Here is an 18,215-nt window from a genome sequence, read left to right as displayed (position 1 = left end):
TTGCAGCTGCTAGGGTGAAAAGAGGATCGTGCTTACTGTTGTTTGTGAAGAAAATTCTCACCATAATAGTGCTAATGTGTGTGCATCTGCTGCCAGAATGTAAAAACACCTCAAAGAAAACTAAATGCTGACTGGATATTCCTAAACCGTAGTTTCACATTCTGATAGTAGAAGTATTTACAATTAAACTTTGATATTTTCCTGAGCTTGCTTTGACTGCTTGATCACTTTGACCACGCTTATTATAAAAAACTTCTCCAGGCTGAACAGACAGCTCTCTCAGCCTGTTCTCTCAGGGGAAGAGCTCCATACCTGGGAACGTCTTTGTGGCCTTCCCTTGGATGCACTCCAGGAGGACCTCTCAAAGAACAAATTTGTTCTTTTAAAGAACAAATACATAACAAAGATATGCATGCCTGTAAAGACAATACTTAAACAGACAATGCAGAAAATGTATAATTAATATTACCATACATTTACATAAGGAGATAGAATAATAAATAAAAGTATGCCAAGAAAAAATTTGCTTTATGACAAACTTATCTTGAAATATTTGTGGAAAGTACAAATGAATAGAAAGATCAGGTTAGAAACAAAATGCTAAATAAGTTGCTGTGATATCCTGATATCTTCAGTCATCAAGCTACTAACTGAATTGACAGCATTCAGTAACTGAGTATCAATTAAATATGAAAAATTAGAGACATAAACTTGAAAAAGTAATATGTTCAACATTCCAGATGAATGTCATGATTTTCATTACATAAAAGGATATGGCAGCCATTATTTAATTTAAAAAGATTATTATTAAACTGTAGAAAAGTACATTTTCAAAATTTGTAGTTATTTAGGATGTTTCAAAGGTTACCTACAAAGTAAGCCACCTACTGTAATTATAGTTTTAGTCAGTATTAGAGTATCGTAGAATCAGACCAACTCCCTGCTCAGGAAAGGACATCTAGAGAAATACAATGTACGTAGAGCAACTACAGTAACATACATTGGCTGGCTTCTTTTTATCCAAATGATGAAAATTGAATTATTTTTTCAAAATTGCCTATTATGCACAAGACAAACAAAAAAATAAGAGTATTCTATCAACTATTAAAAATGATCCTTTTTCAAAGCAATCCTAGAGCTACATTTACAAAAATCACCATGCACAGCAAAGTAACAGACACACTAGCTTTCAAAATCCAAGTACACATTTTTGGTTTTCCATTCAGATTTATATCCGGTGTAAATATTTCCATACATACAATTGAATATTTAATATCCCCTAAATTCAGATAGAACTTAAATCTAGAGAAACAAACAAAAAAAAAATGTAACAAAGGACAAAATGAGTAGTACGGAAAGTGCAGTTATTCATATTATGTGAATGTTGAGCACAATATTTACCTTAACTATGTCTCCCTCATGCAGCTGAAAGCTCCTTGCTCTAAGATGGATCCCTTTTCCAGCCTCTGTTTCAATTTTATAGATACATTCATGGTTGTTGTCATAGTTAGATGGAAAATTTGGAGATAACAATGTTCCTTCATTTCCAGAGACAGTTGCTCCACATTCAGCTAAAGAAAACAGACACACACACACAAAAGTGAATTATCCATTTCAAGAAAATACAGGCAGTTTTCAGAAATATTTAGCCTCTAAAATAACTAACTTGCTAAGGATACCTAGGAGAAGTATATTTCTGTAGGAGTTCACTTAGAGGACAAACACCTACCATAGTTGCTAACCCCAGCACTTTACTAGGTTAACATGCACATAAGAGCTTTTATCTAGCACACAATTGTCACTAGGTCCCCCCATATTAGGCTGATCTGTAATTCAGCTCAGCTGAATTTCATAAAAAATTCATAAAATTATTCTGTTAAAATAAGAACTAGAAAAAACAGAGAGATAAAGTAGTTTGGCAATAAATCAAAAGTATTCAAATAGCATTTTACTAGACATAACACACACAGAAATAAATAAATAAATAAACAAATCAATCAATCAATCAATCAACTGTTATTGATATTAGGCAGTGCCAAACAGCTCCCTTCTTTTATTAGGTAAACAGTGGGAGAGTCCTTTTCAGAACCACCTGTATCATAAACTTAGAGACACTTTTAGCAGAGTTTTAGTTACTGTTAAATAAAGAAGAGTAAAGTAGAAGAAGAATGATGTGTTTCAGCCAGTTGGCACAGGTTGTGCTCTAAATAAAGTCTATTCCAAATCTGAAATGTATATTTCATCACAGAAATGAAAACATTCAAAGAAATAATCAAGAATAGCAATACAGTGTCCAAAAAATATTCAAAGTGATTAAAAATGGCCTAAATACACTTCATAAAAGTCTCAGTCAAGGTAACAGTTAAGTTTAATGGTTGGACTGGATGATCTTTTAGGTGTTTTCAACCTCGGTGATTCTATGATTCTATGAATTTTATTATTTATGCCTCATTTTTCAGTCTAAGGATAAAATATATCATAGTGAATCCAGGTTTTGACTTAATCGTCATTCAGACTTTATTGAGAGTTTTGCATACATAATTCAAGTAGGATGACATTAATATATAATCATAAATCAACCGATTTTTTTAGAGAAAAAGAGGTGATTGTTTAAAAATGTCTCTTTCTTTATTTTTTACTGCAAATTTTAAAAAGATCCTTAAGGCTTATAGGACACTATGATATTCATTTTTGGAAGTGTGGATTTACAATTTTAGGTGAACATGAGTATAGTTTATGTGTAAAGAATCATTCTGAAAATACAGTATGAAAAAACACAAGAAAGATATTTCTGAAAATAAATAAATTATTTTAAACTTATTCAGGGAATTATGCATGCTTCATATTTACATATCAAATATCTAAAAAGCTTGGATTTGAATGTCAGAGGCCTTGACACACATGATCAAAGTTATGTGCTTTTCACTTTTGAAGAGACTGAAGCCAATGAATTATTCTGTACTTTCTCTCTTCAGTAAAAGCAAAGAAAAACAGGAAGGAAAAAGATGAAGTAGAAGGAGGCTGCGAGGAATGCATGAAAAGGTGGAAAGAAAGAGGAATGGTATAAAGAAGGAAAAAAGCCAGTCTTGGAGTATTTATCCTCTATGTTTGTTCTCTTATGTGAGATGAAGAAGGAAATTTACTGTAACGTGGCTCAGTGTTCTTGATTTAACAGATAAGTCAGAAATCAGTTTCTAATTTAAAGGAGAGATTCATATTCTCCTTTCTTAATAGAAAGCAGAGTGATGTAAGTTAGCCAACCACCAAAACCTCAGATAGCTGTACTGTTCAAATTTCAATACTATGGCAGTTTGTATCTGTGAGTAATGATGCTGATAGACAAATCAAGGATAATAAAGGTTAGAATATATATTAATGTAATATTACTACCCTTCTAAAGTATGTTACTTCCTCCAGAAAGATTGCTGCTTTCAGTTGCAATCAAGTAGTTATTTATTGAAATTCAGTTACAGTGCAAAATTCTTTTAAATTAAGTCAGCACTCATACGGACAACCTGTCCTATCCAAGTGCATTCTCTTAAAAGTGCATTTTACTTTTTCTCAGATAACCTGAAAATATCATAACCTGACATTTCCTTCTTAATCACACCAAGAGGTTGTTCTTGTTAAGCTTCTCAACACATTTCATATCTGCCAGTAAATCACCAACTCGATCTCCCAATTTCTTTGTCTGGAGGAGGTTTAAAGGATTTATTTATTTATTAGTTTATTTTCAGATAAATGTTAGCCCAATCCATGGAGGATTCACTTCACTCCAGACCTTCAGATCTTTTAGTCTTTGTCTGGAACTTCACAAGATCTTGTGCCCCAAAACCTAAAATATCTTTCATTCATGATCAATGCCCAGATACTCAAAGCATCTTATGCTATAGGGACATCAGCTTGACCTTTCCTTCACAATGCAATATAGAAATGCATAAGAGTTTAGAAACTTAGAAGAGCAACCATGAACAACAATATGCAGCATGAGTGTTCATCAACATGAAAACCCTTTTACTCAGTGGTACAGGAAATGCCATGTTATTTATTCTAATAAATTATCTACAGTAAATAGTACTAATAAACGTTTTTCACTGAGTAATTAACACAAGCAACCAAAATATGTGTCACCTAAAATCAACTATTTCTCTTCTGTTGGAATTTTAAGCAAATTTTGTCTTGTTGAAATATTAAACTATGAAATCTTTAAGTAAGGAAGAGATTCAACTCACCCACTTTCAGTAACTGAAAAATAATAATTAAAAAAAAAAAAAACAAAAAAAAAACAACCTCTAGTTCAACAGACAAATCTTATTAAGTGATCCTTAAAGATGTCTGTATTCAGCTACAGAGAACTTCATTTGTCATTCACATCTCTACTGTGTACAACAGCTTCCAGATTTCCTCTAATTACACCTTTGCTTTTGCAAGATGCAAAATAAATTGAAATATATATTTTCCTATCAACATGGTCAGTGTCCCTTAAATCTTCAAAAAGAAAAAAACACTTGTCACTTTAATTTATATGACATGCATTTTAGGTTATATATTTTAAACACATTATTTGTCAAAACAAAACAGACAACAACAAAAACAGTAATCCAGAGATTTAGCCTGTTTTGAGCAAAATTATACAAGGGGAAGATACAGGACAACTGTCAAAACTCACAGAAAATGTTTTTTGAGGCTGAGATAAAGAAAGAAGCATATGTTCTGGTAGAAAAAACATAAAACAGTACCTGGTATTGCTCTAACAAGATACACAAAATTAAGAGGTTGTTTTGGTATTAAAGGGGCCTGAGTAACTGAAAAAAGACTATTAAGTAAAAAGTTAGAATGATTTAAATATGAATCATTGTTTAAACTATAAAGGAATTAGAATCTAAACACTGAAATAGCACTGAACGATTATGTTCTCTCATGTGAGATACCTAAAGTGCCAACTCACATTAAGTATCCCAGGTAATACAGTTCTCAAATTTGAATGAGAATTATAAAACAACCATTAAAACATTTTAAAGAAAGAAATATGTATGATTGTTCCCATTATTATACATTAGATTTTAAATATCTGTATTTTAGGAACAGAAGATGCCTTTCTGATGTTTTCAGTGCATTCTTAGCTGAGCATGAAGAGCCTGAGATAATGACCTTCTTTAAGAACACACTCTTATTTGTGCAGCTAAACTGTGTTCCAACTGAATTGTAATGGATACTAATTCCATTTAACTAACTTTTGGAAAGATGTGCTCATATTGTGACAGAGGTTTGTGCTTTTTGTTTCTGAGGAACAAATAGTTAATCTAAAATCTGAAGTTCCCAACTCCCTGCATAGATTTGTTAGTAGTAGTTTTAAAAGTTAATGTCATCTATGTGGCTTGTAACAGAGCTTAAGCAAGCAAATATGTAAACTAAATTTGCTTTGCATTTATCAGTGCTTTGTCTCTAATTTAGACTCAAAATTTGGTAAACCCTGAAAGTTTACAAACTGCAGCATCTAAATGGAAAGGTCATTTGTCTGATGTTGAGTCTATTTTTCAAAATGTGACAAGCAGATAAAAGCAGATTAACCTAATTCCTTATTACAACTTTTGAGCCTCGAGTCTCTTTCAAAGTTAATTTTATTATTTGTTATGGAATAAAAAATATCTACCTCTGAATTCCATGGATAATACTACTAGTGTGTAAGACCTAAATCCACAAGTAAGAAGTTTTAGAGGACATATGCTTTATTTTCAGTAGTTTCTGATTAGCTTGTATAACATTGTTGAGGTTATATGTCAAGGACCAGAAAAATGATGCCTTATTAAACTATTCTTTCATTGTATTGAAGGCAGAGACATCGGTCTGGAACAGGCGCTTGACTCCATTCTTTGTTCTTTTGCTTAATAAAGTCACTTAAATTCTATTTACATAAATAACTTTATTTTTCTTCTTTCATTGTTTCACTTATAGCAGGATAAAAAGGAGACTGTGGAAGGCAGATCTTTTGAAGATCATCAAACACTTCCTGAATATGAACACAGGTGCTATAAAGCAAAAATAAATCCATATTCTTGAAAGGCTTTGAAATACAGTTCATGTAAAAATGTAACAATAACTCTGTTTAATGCAAAAGTTTACTACTTTTTCATACACCTTGCTAAAAGATTCGACAGGATTTTAAACAGATCTTCAATGCAGAGATCAAATAAAAGTAGTATGTTGTCAGTTTAAAGGCTTCCATGTTGCAAAGCCCTTCTACTGAGTACAGAATATCTTTGTTTTTACAAAATAATGCAGCAGGTCATAAAACATGAGAACAAGTTGATCTCAGACAGTTGGTAATTAAACTAATTGACTGATTGAGAAGGCTCTAAAGCCCATGCCTATGCATACGGTTTTAGTATTGCACATACAGTATGATTGCTTTCAAGCACACCTTCAGATACAAACCCAGGAGCAATGCAAGGAGATGAAGATTCCTATTCAGATGAATGCCACATAAAACCAAAGCATATGTGAAATTTGCAAAGCACCTCTCTTGAACTATGCCTTAACCTTTATAATGCTTCATCTCCAATTCTTCAGGCAGACTTTCACCTCTGAGCCCCATACCTTCTATCTGCACATTGCTAGGCTGTGTCAGTGTCTTCATTCTGGTATCACAAATGCTCTTGTTTTCAACATGCACTGGCAAATTCTAAATCACTTTTGTACTGGGTTTCTCCCAAAAAGTGTGCATCATGGATGATTAAATTGTACTGATTTCCCCTACTTCTCACTTTTTGTCCCATTGGTTTTAGCCTACAAAAAAACACCAAGTTTACCTCACTGCAAACCTGCTGGATCAAGCTTTTAAATTCATATCAGAATAAAGTTAGCAACTTTTTACTATAAAGAACAATAGGCATGCACAAACTTAACAAGTCAGCCTGGAACACTCACACTATTGCCCTCTGCTGTTTTCAGTGCTAATAGCATCAAAGACAGCCTGTGAGGAGATTGAGCAGGTCCGCTTAGAAACAGAAACATACTACAGAGAAAGCAAGAAGTTGGCTTTGCTGTCATTACTGAAATCATCATTGTTGCCACCACTCTTATTGGAGAAATATTTGTTTGCCTACAGTATTCTTCCTCTTACCAGCTGGTGCTCAGAAATGACTTTTTTTTTTTTTTTTTTTTTTTCCCCCTCTATTTTTTCAGCAAGATAGATTTCAAATCAAGGGATGTCATCAGCAATAGATCACACTAATAAAACATTTACAAATAAGTCTCTCCTTATGTTCCTTAAGCAACACCAGTATCATGGCAGTGAGATTAGAAAATCTTACTTACTGAAACATTGCATTGCAAACAAATATCTTCACATTTTTCTGTGCCATCCCATTATGAAGAATAATGGAGTTAGAAAGGAAAGACTAAAGAGCACTAAAGTTCTTTCTGAGGTCTGCATATTAAGCTTTCAATCCATATTTCACTGACATAAGACACAACCCAGGTTCTCAGAATGAATCCTATTATGATAATTGGGGATTAGAGGCAGAATCAAAGACAAAGACTCCCTTTTTTTTTTATTATTATTTTTTTTGTTTGTTTTTTTTGTTTTTTGTTAGTCTTTTGTTTTCTGTCTCTCTCTTTCCGGTACTATCTAATAATGGAATATGGAAATACCATCTCTACAGTATTTATCTTATCAGGAGGAAAAAAATTAGCAGTATCCACAACCTCAAAACAAAGAAAGAAGGTAAAAGAAAGACTTAGAACAGTTCTCGTACCTTATGACTACAGACAATTAAAATTTCATGTCCAGGTCACATATTAAGGTGAGTATGCTTCATATCCAAACAACTCCTTCATTTTGAAAATAGATTCAGAATGGCCACTATGCACCAGCTGATATTAGATTCTCAGATTTATACAGACACCTAAATCTGTAAGTACTAATTTGCACCTTATTTTGAAGATTGACAGTAACACTCAAAATGCTAACTTGAACACATGTCCAGTTTTCTGACAGCGACAGAAAACTCTATTGCACCTGTAAAAGCACAACATCATAAAATGAATAAGCAGGAATTTTCAATGTTATTAAATAACAAATAAAATGCTATTAAATAACTTTACTAAATATGTTCGATGCTGTAAGAAATTTAACAAATTAAATGTGACAGCAGTTAAATATGAAGTTCATACAGTGGATCCTGCATACAAGAACATCCTTAGTGCAATCTGAGGACTTATACATTCAATTACAAATGTTAAAATATCTACTTGAGTGGCCCCATGTAGTGTGTTCTCTGCATTAACCACCTAAATATGAATAGCAATTCTTAAGCTTAGTTTGATGCCTCAAAAGCAAACTTCAGATTTAAATTTTATGCTACAGCAAATTTAAAGAAAACAGTGCATGCCAAATCTCAAGGGTCTCAAAGGAATCTCCCAAGCTATTCAGGCTAACAAGGTTCCTACTTACGTTCCAGTCTCCATGGAAATTAAATCAACATTACAGTATTTTAATTGCAATTGGTGGTTTTGCAATGAATACTAACGAAATTGTTAAAGAGAAACAACTTCTTAAGTGTCAGCAATTTATTTTAGCACCCTATCATTAATTATTCATGTATTATTTACTATAACAACTGAACGTGATAAATGAATGATATTAATGTAAGTGTCAGTGAACGATACCACAGTGAGAAATTTACTCACTGTAAGTATTAATGCAGCATTAAAAAGCAAGAGCCATGTAAAATGTAATGAAAGAGCAGTGCCACTTTTGTATGAAATGAAAACGTTTAGTAATTGTTGTTTTCAGCTTTATTCTTGTTTTTCACAGCTTATTATTGAACATTCCATAAAAAAAAAAAAAAAAAGGAAAAGAAAAAAAAAAAAAAAAAAGAAAAAAAAAAAGAAAAAAAAACCAGAACAATCTCAAAGCCAATTTTATCTTATAAGTAATTTACGCTTTATGATGTGTATACCATACAAGGCTCCTTTGAAATGAATAAATCACTGTAAAGATGATATTTTCAAGACTTATTATCCTGGAACAAAATTTAACACAGTTTCTTAGGGAGACACTGAACAAAGAAAATCCAGGCAAACAGACAGAAGCAGCATGCATATTAGGCAACAAAATGGAAATTCAAGTTAAGGAACAGGGAGATGAAAAGCATAGTCAAATTCCCCTTCCAATTCCTATATGATGTCCTAACGCCTAAGAAGAGATCATCAAAGTTCTGCGTCTTTACAGACAAAACCAAACTTCTTCTGGTAAGAAGGATAGCATTTTTTGCCACAGTGCTAAGTAGAGAGGGTAAAGACCACTGACATTAGCCAAGGTATTAAGCAGGAAAAATGAAAATTAGTAGTAAATAACATCAATCATATTTTCTCAATAATTTCTACTGATTCAATTTTGCAGTTAATGTTACTGAATATGATGGAACAAAATAAATTTACCTTTTTTTTTTTTACCTAAACTTGTCTTACAGCAAAATACATATTCTGTGATCTAATAAATGTACACTTATTGTATTGTGCCCCTCGGAGGTTGAATTATAAAGTAATTGGGCACTGTACTTCTCACTGTAAAGGTCTTGACAATCAATTTTCCAAACATTTCCTTCAATAATTAGTGACCTTGTCATCTTTGGCAAGTGGGTAGGCAGGGCTGAAATCTTTCAGCTCTGCTCAGAAATATGATTTAGCAGAGGGTTGTTAGAGCACTATGGTTAGGCTGTGGTTGGACTTGATCTTTGAGGTCTTTTCCAACCTGAGTAATTCTGTGATTCAGAATTTTATCAGTACTAAATCTAAACAACACATTCTTACCCATCAGAGGATCATTGTAAATGTTGAAATGATGTTTTATTTCAAAACATATTTAGGTGATGATTTATATTTACATCTGATATATACATTCAAAACTGCCCCTACTTGCCAACCACCTATCTATGAAAATGTGTATATATTCATTCATTTTGTTACATTTCTGCTTTTGCTCACATCTTACCCTTTTGTCATATCAGAGAAGATACCTGCCATTGGTATCCAAAAAAAAAAAAATAAATCATTTAAATAGTAAGAACTCCAATAAAGCTTTCAGATTGTGTAGAAGGAAATGGGAAGTTCATAAGGGCAAGGACAGAGCTCTTCACTGCAGCATGACAGTGAGACCTGTGAACTATGGCACTGAGCTGGAAGGATGTATTTTGTAGAGGGAGGTCAGGGGAGAATTGCAGAATAGAATAGGGAGTGTTTTCTGCATTCTAGATCTATTGCCAGTCTTGATGGTTCACTGAATGGTTATTTTCAAATGAAAATAATAATAATAATAATAAATCATTTACAGAAATGTTTCTTTTAATTTAGAACTCTTCTGTTTTTTAACCAAAGCACAACTTTACAATATAGAGTGGTAGAAAGCTCCTGACTAAGCTGACATAAAACAAACAGAAACGTAGGAAATATATGTTTAAATAAATAGATTATTTACTTATTTATTTTTAAATATGAGATGTAGGGTATCTGCCTTTATAACAGATTTTCCAAATAAATGGTGTGATTAACATTTAAAAATTCAGTGCAGACGAGAAGACAGAAATACAATTGCAAGTCTCCTTTAGACAGACTTTAACTTTGGAATGGACAGCACTTGCACCTCATTTCTGGACCCCAAGATTCATTAAGCTCCTGAGGCTGGCATAGTTCAGGAGATACGTAAAACTGCATAACCGCCTATCGGCATTGCTCTTGGATCTGTAATCTAGGGGAACCAATTCAGCAAAAGCTGGGTTTTGTCCGCATGAAAAAGTAGTCAACTGTGAAATAAAAGTGAAACTGTAATAGAATTGCATAATTATAGGTAGAGAAAAAATGAGCTATTACTGGAAGAGTAATTTGGGCAATTTTGTTCACAGAAAATTAGTATAAATGTACATAAACATTTTAAACTACTTAAAAGCAAGTGGTAAAATAGGAATAAATTATATATGTGGATGCAGTGTCAATAACAATTCTTAACCACAATTAGTAATCAAATGAGTGTTTTCGAAAAATATACATGCGTTTCTAAAAAACACTAGAATACTAATTGAAGCTATCATAACAATAAAACAATGAATAATAATACAGGATAAGATGTCAATGAAGGAGGAAAGCAAGATCATTGTTTTCTCTTTCTAAATCTCAACTAGACAAAAGACAATCAGGAGAAGCTTGTGTGTATTCCAGTAGATTGTTTTTAGCTAAAAACCATAAAAAGCCTACTTACAAAGACAAAAAGCAATTCTATACTGTAATCAAATTATTCAGAAGTAAATTTGGAAAATGAATCCCACAACACATAGACAAGCACACTTATTACAGCTATGTGCCAGATGGCTATGCTGACAAACATATAGGTGACAAGCTGTTTCAGTACAAAACCAAGACACCATGCATATATATTTTCCTGGTAGTCTTGTACCAGGTTTGCTAGGAGGGTATCTTTATTGTGACTGTATTCCATTCTGAGCATCACAACAAAATTAAAGTGATGCAGAGTGTTTCTCTCTCTCAGTTCCTCCTCTCAACCTCACAATACTGTCAATTCCACTAAATTTTGAGGAGCAGAGTGGAAGAGGACACTGTGAATACGCTTTTAAAAAAAACACATACTGAAGAACAGTTCCAGAAAAGTAGGCAGCCAATTTTTTTTTTTCCTTGAAAAGATCATGTGTGCGATTTTTATACTGTTGGTAGTGCAGACAGTTCTCACTGTAGGATGTATGAATCAGTTTTGACAGAATCACTAGTTAAAACCACAGAAAAGCTCTTCCAAACGCAGGAGAATGGTAGGTCCAGTTGGTATAGAGAATCATGGAGGATTCAACAGATAGCTGAAGTATGGAGAATTGTTTCCACAGGAGAAAGCGTTGTACATATCTACTGTTTTGGGCTAGGATAAAGTCAGTTTCATTCATAGTAACTCATATCGTGCTATTAGTTTGGATCTAAGAAAAAAAAAAGTGTTGATAACACACTGATGTTCACAGAATCACAGAATTATCAAGGTTGGAAAAGACCTAGAAGATCATCTAGTCCAACCATTACCAATACTTCCTGGCTAAATCATATTCCTCAGCACCACATCCAAGTGTTTCTTGAACACTCCCATGGTCGGTGACTCCACCACCTCCCTGGGCAGTGCATTCCAATGCCTGACTACTCTTACCGAAAAGTAATACACCCTAATGTCCAGACTGAATCTCCCCTGACGCAGTTTAAAACCATTCCCTCTAGTTCTATCACTGATTACACGAGAGAAGAGGCCAACCCCCAGCTCACTACAACATCCCTTCAGGAAGTTATAGAGAGCTATAAGGTCTCCCCTGAGCCTCCTCTTCTCCAGGCTGAACAATCCTAGCTCCCTCAGCCGCTCCTCGTAAGGCCTGTGCTCCAGACCCCTCACCAGCTTTGTAGCCCTCCTCTGAACACGTTCCAGGGCCACAATGTCTTTCTTGCAGTGAGGGGCCCAAAACTGAACACAGTACTCAAGGTGCGGCCGCACCAATGCCGAGTACAGGGGGACAATTACCTCCCTGTTCCTGCTAGTAACACTGTTTTTGATGCAGGCCAGGATGCCGTTGGCCTTCTTGGCCGCCAGGCACACTGTCACAGAATCACAGAATTGTAGGGTTGGAAGAGACCTCTAGAGATCATCAAGTCCAACCCCCCTGCCAAAGCAGGTTCCCTACACCATGTCGCACAGGTAGGCGTCCAGGCGGGTCTTAAATATCTCCAGAGAAGGAGACTCCACCACCTCCCTGGGCAGCCTGTTCCAGTGCTCCGTCACCCTCACTGTAAAGAGTTCTTCCCGCACATTGTGTGGAACTTCCTATGCTGTACTTTCATCCATTACCCCTAGTCCTATCCCCACGCACTATTGAAAAGAGACCAGACTCACCACTATGGCTCCCACACCTCAGGTATTTATAAACCTGGATCAAGTCCCCTCTCAACCTTCTTTTTTCAAGGCTAAACAGACCCAGTTCCTAAGTCTCTCCTCATAGGGGAGATGCTCCAGGCCCTTCACCATCTTAGTGGCCCTCTTTTGTACTGGGGAGCCCAAAACTGGACACAATATTCCAGATGAGGCCTCACCAGGGCAGAGTAGAGGGGAGGATCACCTCCTTTGACCTGCTGGACACGTTCTTTTTTATACACCCCAGTATGCCATTGGCTTTTTTGGCTACAAGGGCACACTGCTGGCTCATGGTCAATCTGTTGTCCACCAGGACACCCAGGTACCTCTCAGCAGAGCACCTCTCCAGCAGATCTTCCCCCAGACTGTACTGTTGCATGCAATTATTTCTACCATGTTCAGCTGAGCATCAATCAGTACCCCCAGATCCGTTTCCTCCACACAGTCCTCTAGCCACTCTGCCCCAAGCCTATAGCGCTGCCTGGGGTTGTTGTGGCCAAAGTGCAGAAGATGTTTTAACTATCAATGAACAGTGTTAATGTAGCATCATCACCTCTGCTTCTCAAGCTGCCATGTCAGCAAGTAGAGGGTTCTAGCACAGTTCCTAGTCTATATCTTCTTCCTAACTAAGCCATATTGATTAAATTGTACTCCATAAATTTTCCCTATTCTAACAAATGTCTGTACTAATAAGTAATAATTTTGGAAGCAGACAATTTTCCAAATAAATAATCTTATTACTTAAAAATTAGTAGCAAATATATCAGGGAAAAAAAAAAAAAAAAGGAAGCTTACATAAAACAAAAACGTACTGACAGGTTCGTGGAGTTTTAAATTCCAGTACAAGTAATACCTTTATTTAGGCATCTAAAGGATGTCTGGAGACTGATTTATCTCACTGTAAAGCAGACACTGAAATCTAGGCTTTCAGTACTCACATTACTGAGAGTTATCAATAACTGGAACTCGTACACATCTAACATGAAAACAGTTCTCAAATTATATCAGTGTTTTTCTTAGAAAAAATAGTCTCTATTAATGCTCTTAATAGGTTGATTGCATCAGAATCAGCTATTTCAAAGAATGGTACTAATTAGCAGTCATAACAATAAACATGCAGTAGGGATAGTTTTATTTTTAGTTTTAAATGCACATGGATATATCCTGATGCTATCTTGATCAAGCTTACTTATTAAGAATCACTTTATTGTATAATTAGCAGTAATATTTTCTTAAAGAAAAAATAAGGAGCTAATTTCCTATTCATACACATGGAAAGCTATGGAACAGTTGAGCAGACATAAAAATTGGGAAAAATAGAATGCTAGGTTCACATAGGAAATGTTGGTATCCTTGTACTGAAATATGCACACTTTAAATTGATCTATGATTACGTGCACTTGGCTATTCAACATTCATGGTCAAACAGCATTAAGAAGCCAGTTATTTTTATAAAAATAATCTAGTTGTTAATAGGCTAGAATGTAAAATTTCAATTTAAGAAAAAATGGAAAATTTTGTATGATACTGATTCTTCTTTCATAAACCCAGGTCATTAAAACATAATTACATATACTCTTTTTTTGTTTGTTTGTTTTGCCATTTAAAAAAAATAAAAAAATAAAAAAAAAAGTTTGTATTTTATGACTATATACAGTGTATGAGTTACAACATTTTCCAGATGTATATACTACGTATCACTATACATCTCTATATCTAGAATGTAGAGAACAAGAAACAAGCCTAAGGGGAGTGTCTTTTTTAATGAAATGAAAATTTGTTTAAAACAACTGTCTTAAGATAATTCATTTAGAGGCCGGTGTGTGGAATTATTTGACATTTCAGAAACCTTATGTCAATAGTAGCTGATCAGGTACACTTCAAGTAGTGATGATAAAATGATCTCATCAAATCATATAAGTACTGTACTTTTTTTTTTTTTAATCCAATCCATGTGTTTCTCACAAAAAAAAATTAAAAAAAAAATAAAATAAAAATTACCATTTTACTCAACCAGAGCATATATTTACTGATTTTCAACAATAGCACATTTAAAAATACAGTTTACAATACTATATTGCAGTTTACAGCTTATAAATAATTAAAAAAAAAAAATTAAAAAAAATTTAAAAAAAAAAAAAAAAAAGTCCTTAAAACCATTTGGAGTACTCTTACTCCAGCTGTTTTCACTCAAGAGTTCTAAATGCTGTTTTTTTATCCTGACAGGCTAAGCATGAAGTTTGTATCTTAATAAGGGCAAGTATACAGTTCAATTACTATATTTACATTTTTTCTCACAAGACTTTCTGATCCTATTTTCTACCACCGTTCTAAATATTCTATCTTATTGTTGTTTTCTAAGTAGAAGAAACATGCTTTACTTATATCTTCAACATAGGTTGAACCCTTTCAACCCAAGTGCTTTCTTCTCTTCCCAGTATTCTGAAACATGCCATGTGCTAATAACGACTTGATGAATGAAATGAAAGCATGTGACCACCTACCCACACACCTTGGCAGAGGTGCACTCCATACACGCCGACCACCACCCAGGCAGGTAAGTTTATTAGCACCTTCTAAGCGATATCCAGGGAAACAAGAAAAGATCAAGGAGTCTCCAACACCAAACTGAAAGCCAATTCGCCTGCTGAAGGCAGGAACACCAGGATCATCACACGGCTCTAGATCGTATTCTGCAGACAACAAAACAGACTATATATAAATGGGACAAGTTTTCCAGATAGGGTGAAGCGGGGAAGCTTGCCAAATTAGTTGCAGTATATCATTACACACTGCTTCAAAAACATGTATTTCAGACTCATTTTCTCTACTAAAGCCAACGCTATATTTCTGTTATGGCAATATATACAGTAATTATGTATCTATTGCATTCCACCCACACTAGATTTATTTTTCTAATTTCAAAGAGTTGTAATCAGCTTGTACTGTAAGTGTTTTCCTGTAATTTTGTTTAATTACATCTCCAGTATATTATTCTTGGTTCATTTGGTCTGAACTCCTGTATAGCTTTTGAAGGGAGACAGTTTAAAAATTCATTGTGTAATGAAGAAAATCTAACAAAACAAACAAAAAATAAAACAATTAAAAAAAAATCAAACGTAAGGTCATGAGAATTGAAAGACGCGTGGCCAGATTTTCAATAAATGTGCTTCGCTTTCCTAAGTAAAACTGTCTTCTAACCTAGCAAACTATATGTGTGCTTTTTTGAAATAAAACAGGCATCACCTAACTGGAAACAAATATATATGTACATTTTTCAAAATAATTCTATAAGTGTCTGAATTTGTGTCTCTTTTGTAACTATGAATCAGGAATAATGGGCAAATCTATGGGAACTTAAAATTATTAGAAGTAGTAAGAGTGAAGCTCTCAAATGCCCACCACGTTGTGCAATTATTTCTTCACTGTTACTAAAATGTACATAGCACACGTTTACACAACAAAATATGTCCCATAATTCTTGTTATACTCGGAATGATACTCTTGGATTAGAAGTACAGTACAGATGTGTTAAGTCATACATTTCCAGAACATCGAATTTTACCTGTACGACCTGGTAGGATTTATACTTCCTTTCTACTACTCAGGATTGTCCAAAATGAGAGAAATTAAATGGAAAGATGCTTTATTTTGTTCAATAAAGTCAGCTTATTAGTATAAATATATCTCTTTTCTTTTTTTAAAAAAAATTCAAATATCAGCCTTTGATTAAAACGTGTGTGTGATCTTGAGTTAGCACACTACTGCTTATTTACAGTCTCTTTCCTTTCACTGAAACAGTTCCAATTAGTTTCCTTTTTCTGAGGAATTACTGCTCATATTTTTTTTCTCTATTTTCTTCCAAACCACTTTTTCTCAATAGTTCTCTGGAAACAGGGAAAATTCCTTAAAATAATTCACCACTGAATTCACTGATCGTCTAAGATATAGGCTACACATAGTAGTAGTATAGTAATATAGTAGTCTATAGTAATATAGTAAATATATATATATATGGAAACAATTTTTGGGTATTTAGCATGATAGAATATCTTACCTGAAAATGTTATGTTGAAACCTTCATAAGAAATTGAAAAATCAGATATAAATCGGAGTTGGGCAGTAAAGTTTCCGAAGAGGCCAGCTTTAATAGTAGGGGGTAAGACTGAGCCAGTTAACCTGGCTACTGGCTCTGTGAAGCTGCCATCTTCAGTGATGAGCAAATAGTCATGAGAGCTCTCGAGATGAAAAGTATGAAATAACAGCTGCACACCTATAAAATTATTAAAAAGAGTGGAAAATAAATAAATAAATAAATCACAGGAAGTTATTCTGTTTCATTATTCACAGGTAGCACAGAAAGTAAAAAGTAAATGATATGGCAAGTTCATTAGGAAAAGTCATTCGTGAAATCAAAATCTGAAATTCATTAAAATGAACTTAGATTCAACTGATAAAAGAATATTGCTTTTTCAAAATAAAGACAAAATAGAAACATTTCAACATTTGGATGCATTTATTTTGGGAAGTTAAACTTCAAAAGAATAGCCAATAATAAGATTTAAATGTATTCAAAACCAAAATGTTGTGTTCATTAAACACAGATATTACATATACATATGCAGTTCTTATTAGGTTCATATATCATATTAGATTCTTACCCTTGCCATGTGACACTTCAATAGTCCAAGTGCAGTTTAAAGAGTTTGGATAAAAATCCGGAAAACCAGGAGAAAGAATGGTTCCACTCCTGCCTTGAATGTATCCACCACACAATGCTTAAAAGAAGAAAAAAATAATGGAAATGAAAGGGAAAGTCACACAGTATGTCCTATTCTTTATTTTTTAAAAAAAAATAAATAAAAAAAATCTGTTCAGTTTTTTAACAACTCTAATAACTGAAAAATAGGGCTAAGTATGAATCTCTATAGTTAATTTGTCTGACAGAAAGAAAATAAAATTTGACAAATATTTATTTATTCTTAAAATAGTCTTTTACAGAGAGTTTAATTTTCATCTACAACCTCTTCTCTTAAATAAATAACAGTGTTTCTAAATATTGAGAGTATGAATTCCTATTTTAACAGCATTTAAGACAAGCATTTAAGATGAAGAATTAATCTTCTTTTGTTTGTGTTTAAACTAACTAACAAATCAATATCTTACAGCTAACTTTCTTGGACAATACACAAAGGCATTTTATGCTATTTGCATATATTTCATATTAAAAAAAAAAAAAAAAAAAAAAAAAGAANAAAAAAAAAAA

At 33.7% G+C, this 18,215-nt stretch overlaps 1 protein-coding gene across 1 annotated transcript in view; it reads right to left on the bottom strand.

The window, feature by feature from the left end:
• The window catches only part of CSMD1 (CUB and Sushi multiple domains 1), an 883,217-nt gene that overhangs the window by 154,635 nt on the left and 710,367 nt on the right, over window positions 1-18,215 (bottom strand). The window contains exons 19-22 of the mRNA XM_015859302.2: window positions 17,611-17,727; window positions 17,007-17,222; window positions 15,454-15,642; window positions 1,402-1,571 (exon numbers count right to left, since the gene is read on the bottom strand). Coding sequence (XP_015714788.1) covers window positions 1,402-1,571; window positions 15,454-15,642; window positions 17,007-17,222; window positions 17,611-17,727 — 692 coding nt within the window. The remainder of the gene's footprint in view (window positions 1-1,401; window positions 1,572-15,453; window positions 15,643-17,006; window positions 17,223-17,610; window positions 17,728-18,215) is intronic.

The sequence above is a fragment of the Coturnix japonica genome, chromosome 3 (genome assembly GCF_001577835.2).
Source record: "Coturnix japonica isolate 7356 chromosome 3, Coturnix japonica 2.1, whole genome shotgun sequence".
Classification (NCBI taxonomy): domain Eukaryota; kingdom Metazoa; phylum Chordata; class Aves; order Galliformes; family Phasianidae; genus Coturnix; species Coturnix japonica.
The sequence above is the reverse complement of the archived record's forward strand: the minus strand, read 5'-3'. Positions and strand labels throughout refer to the sequence as shown.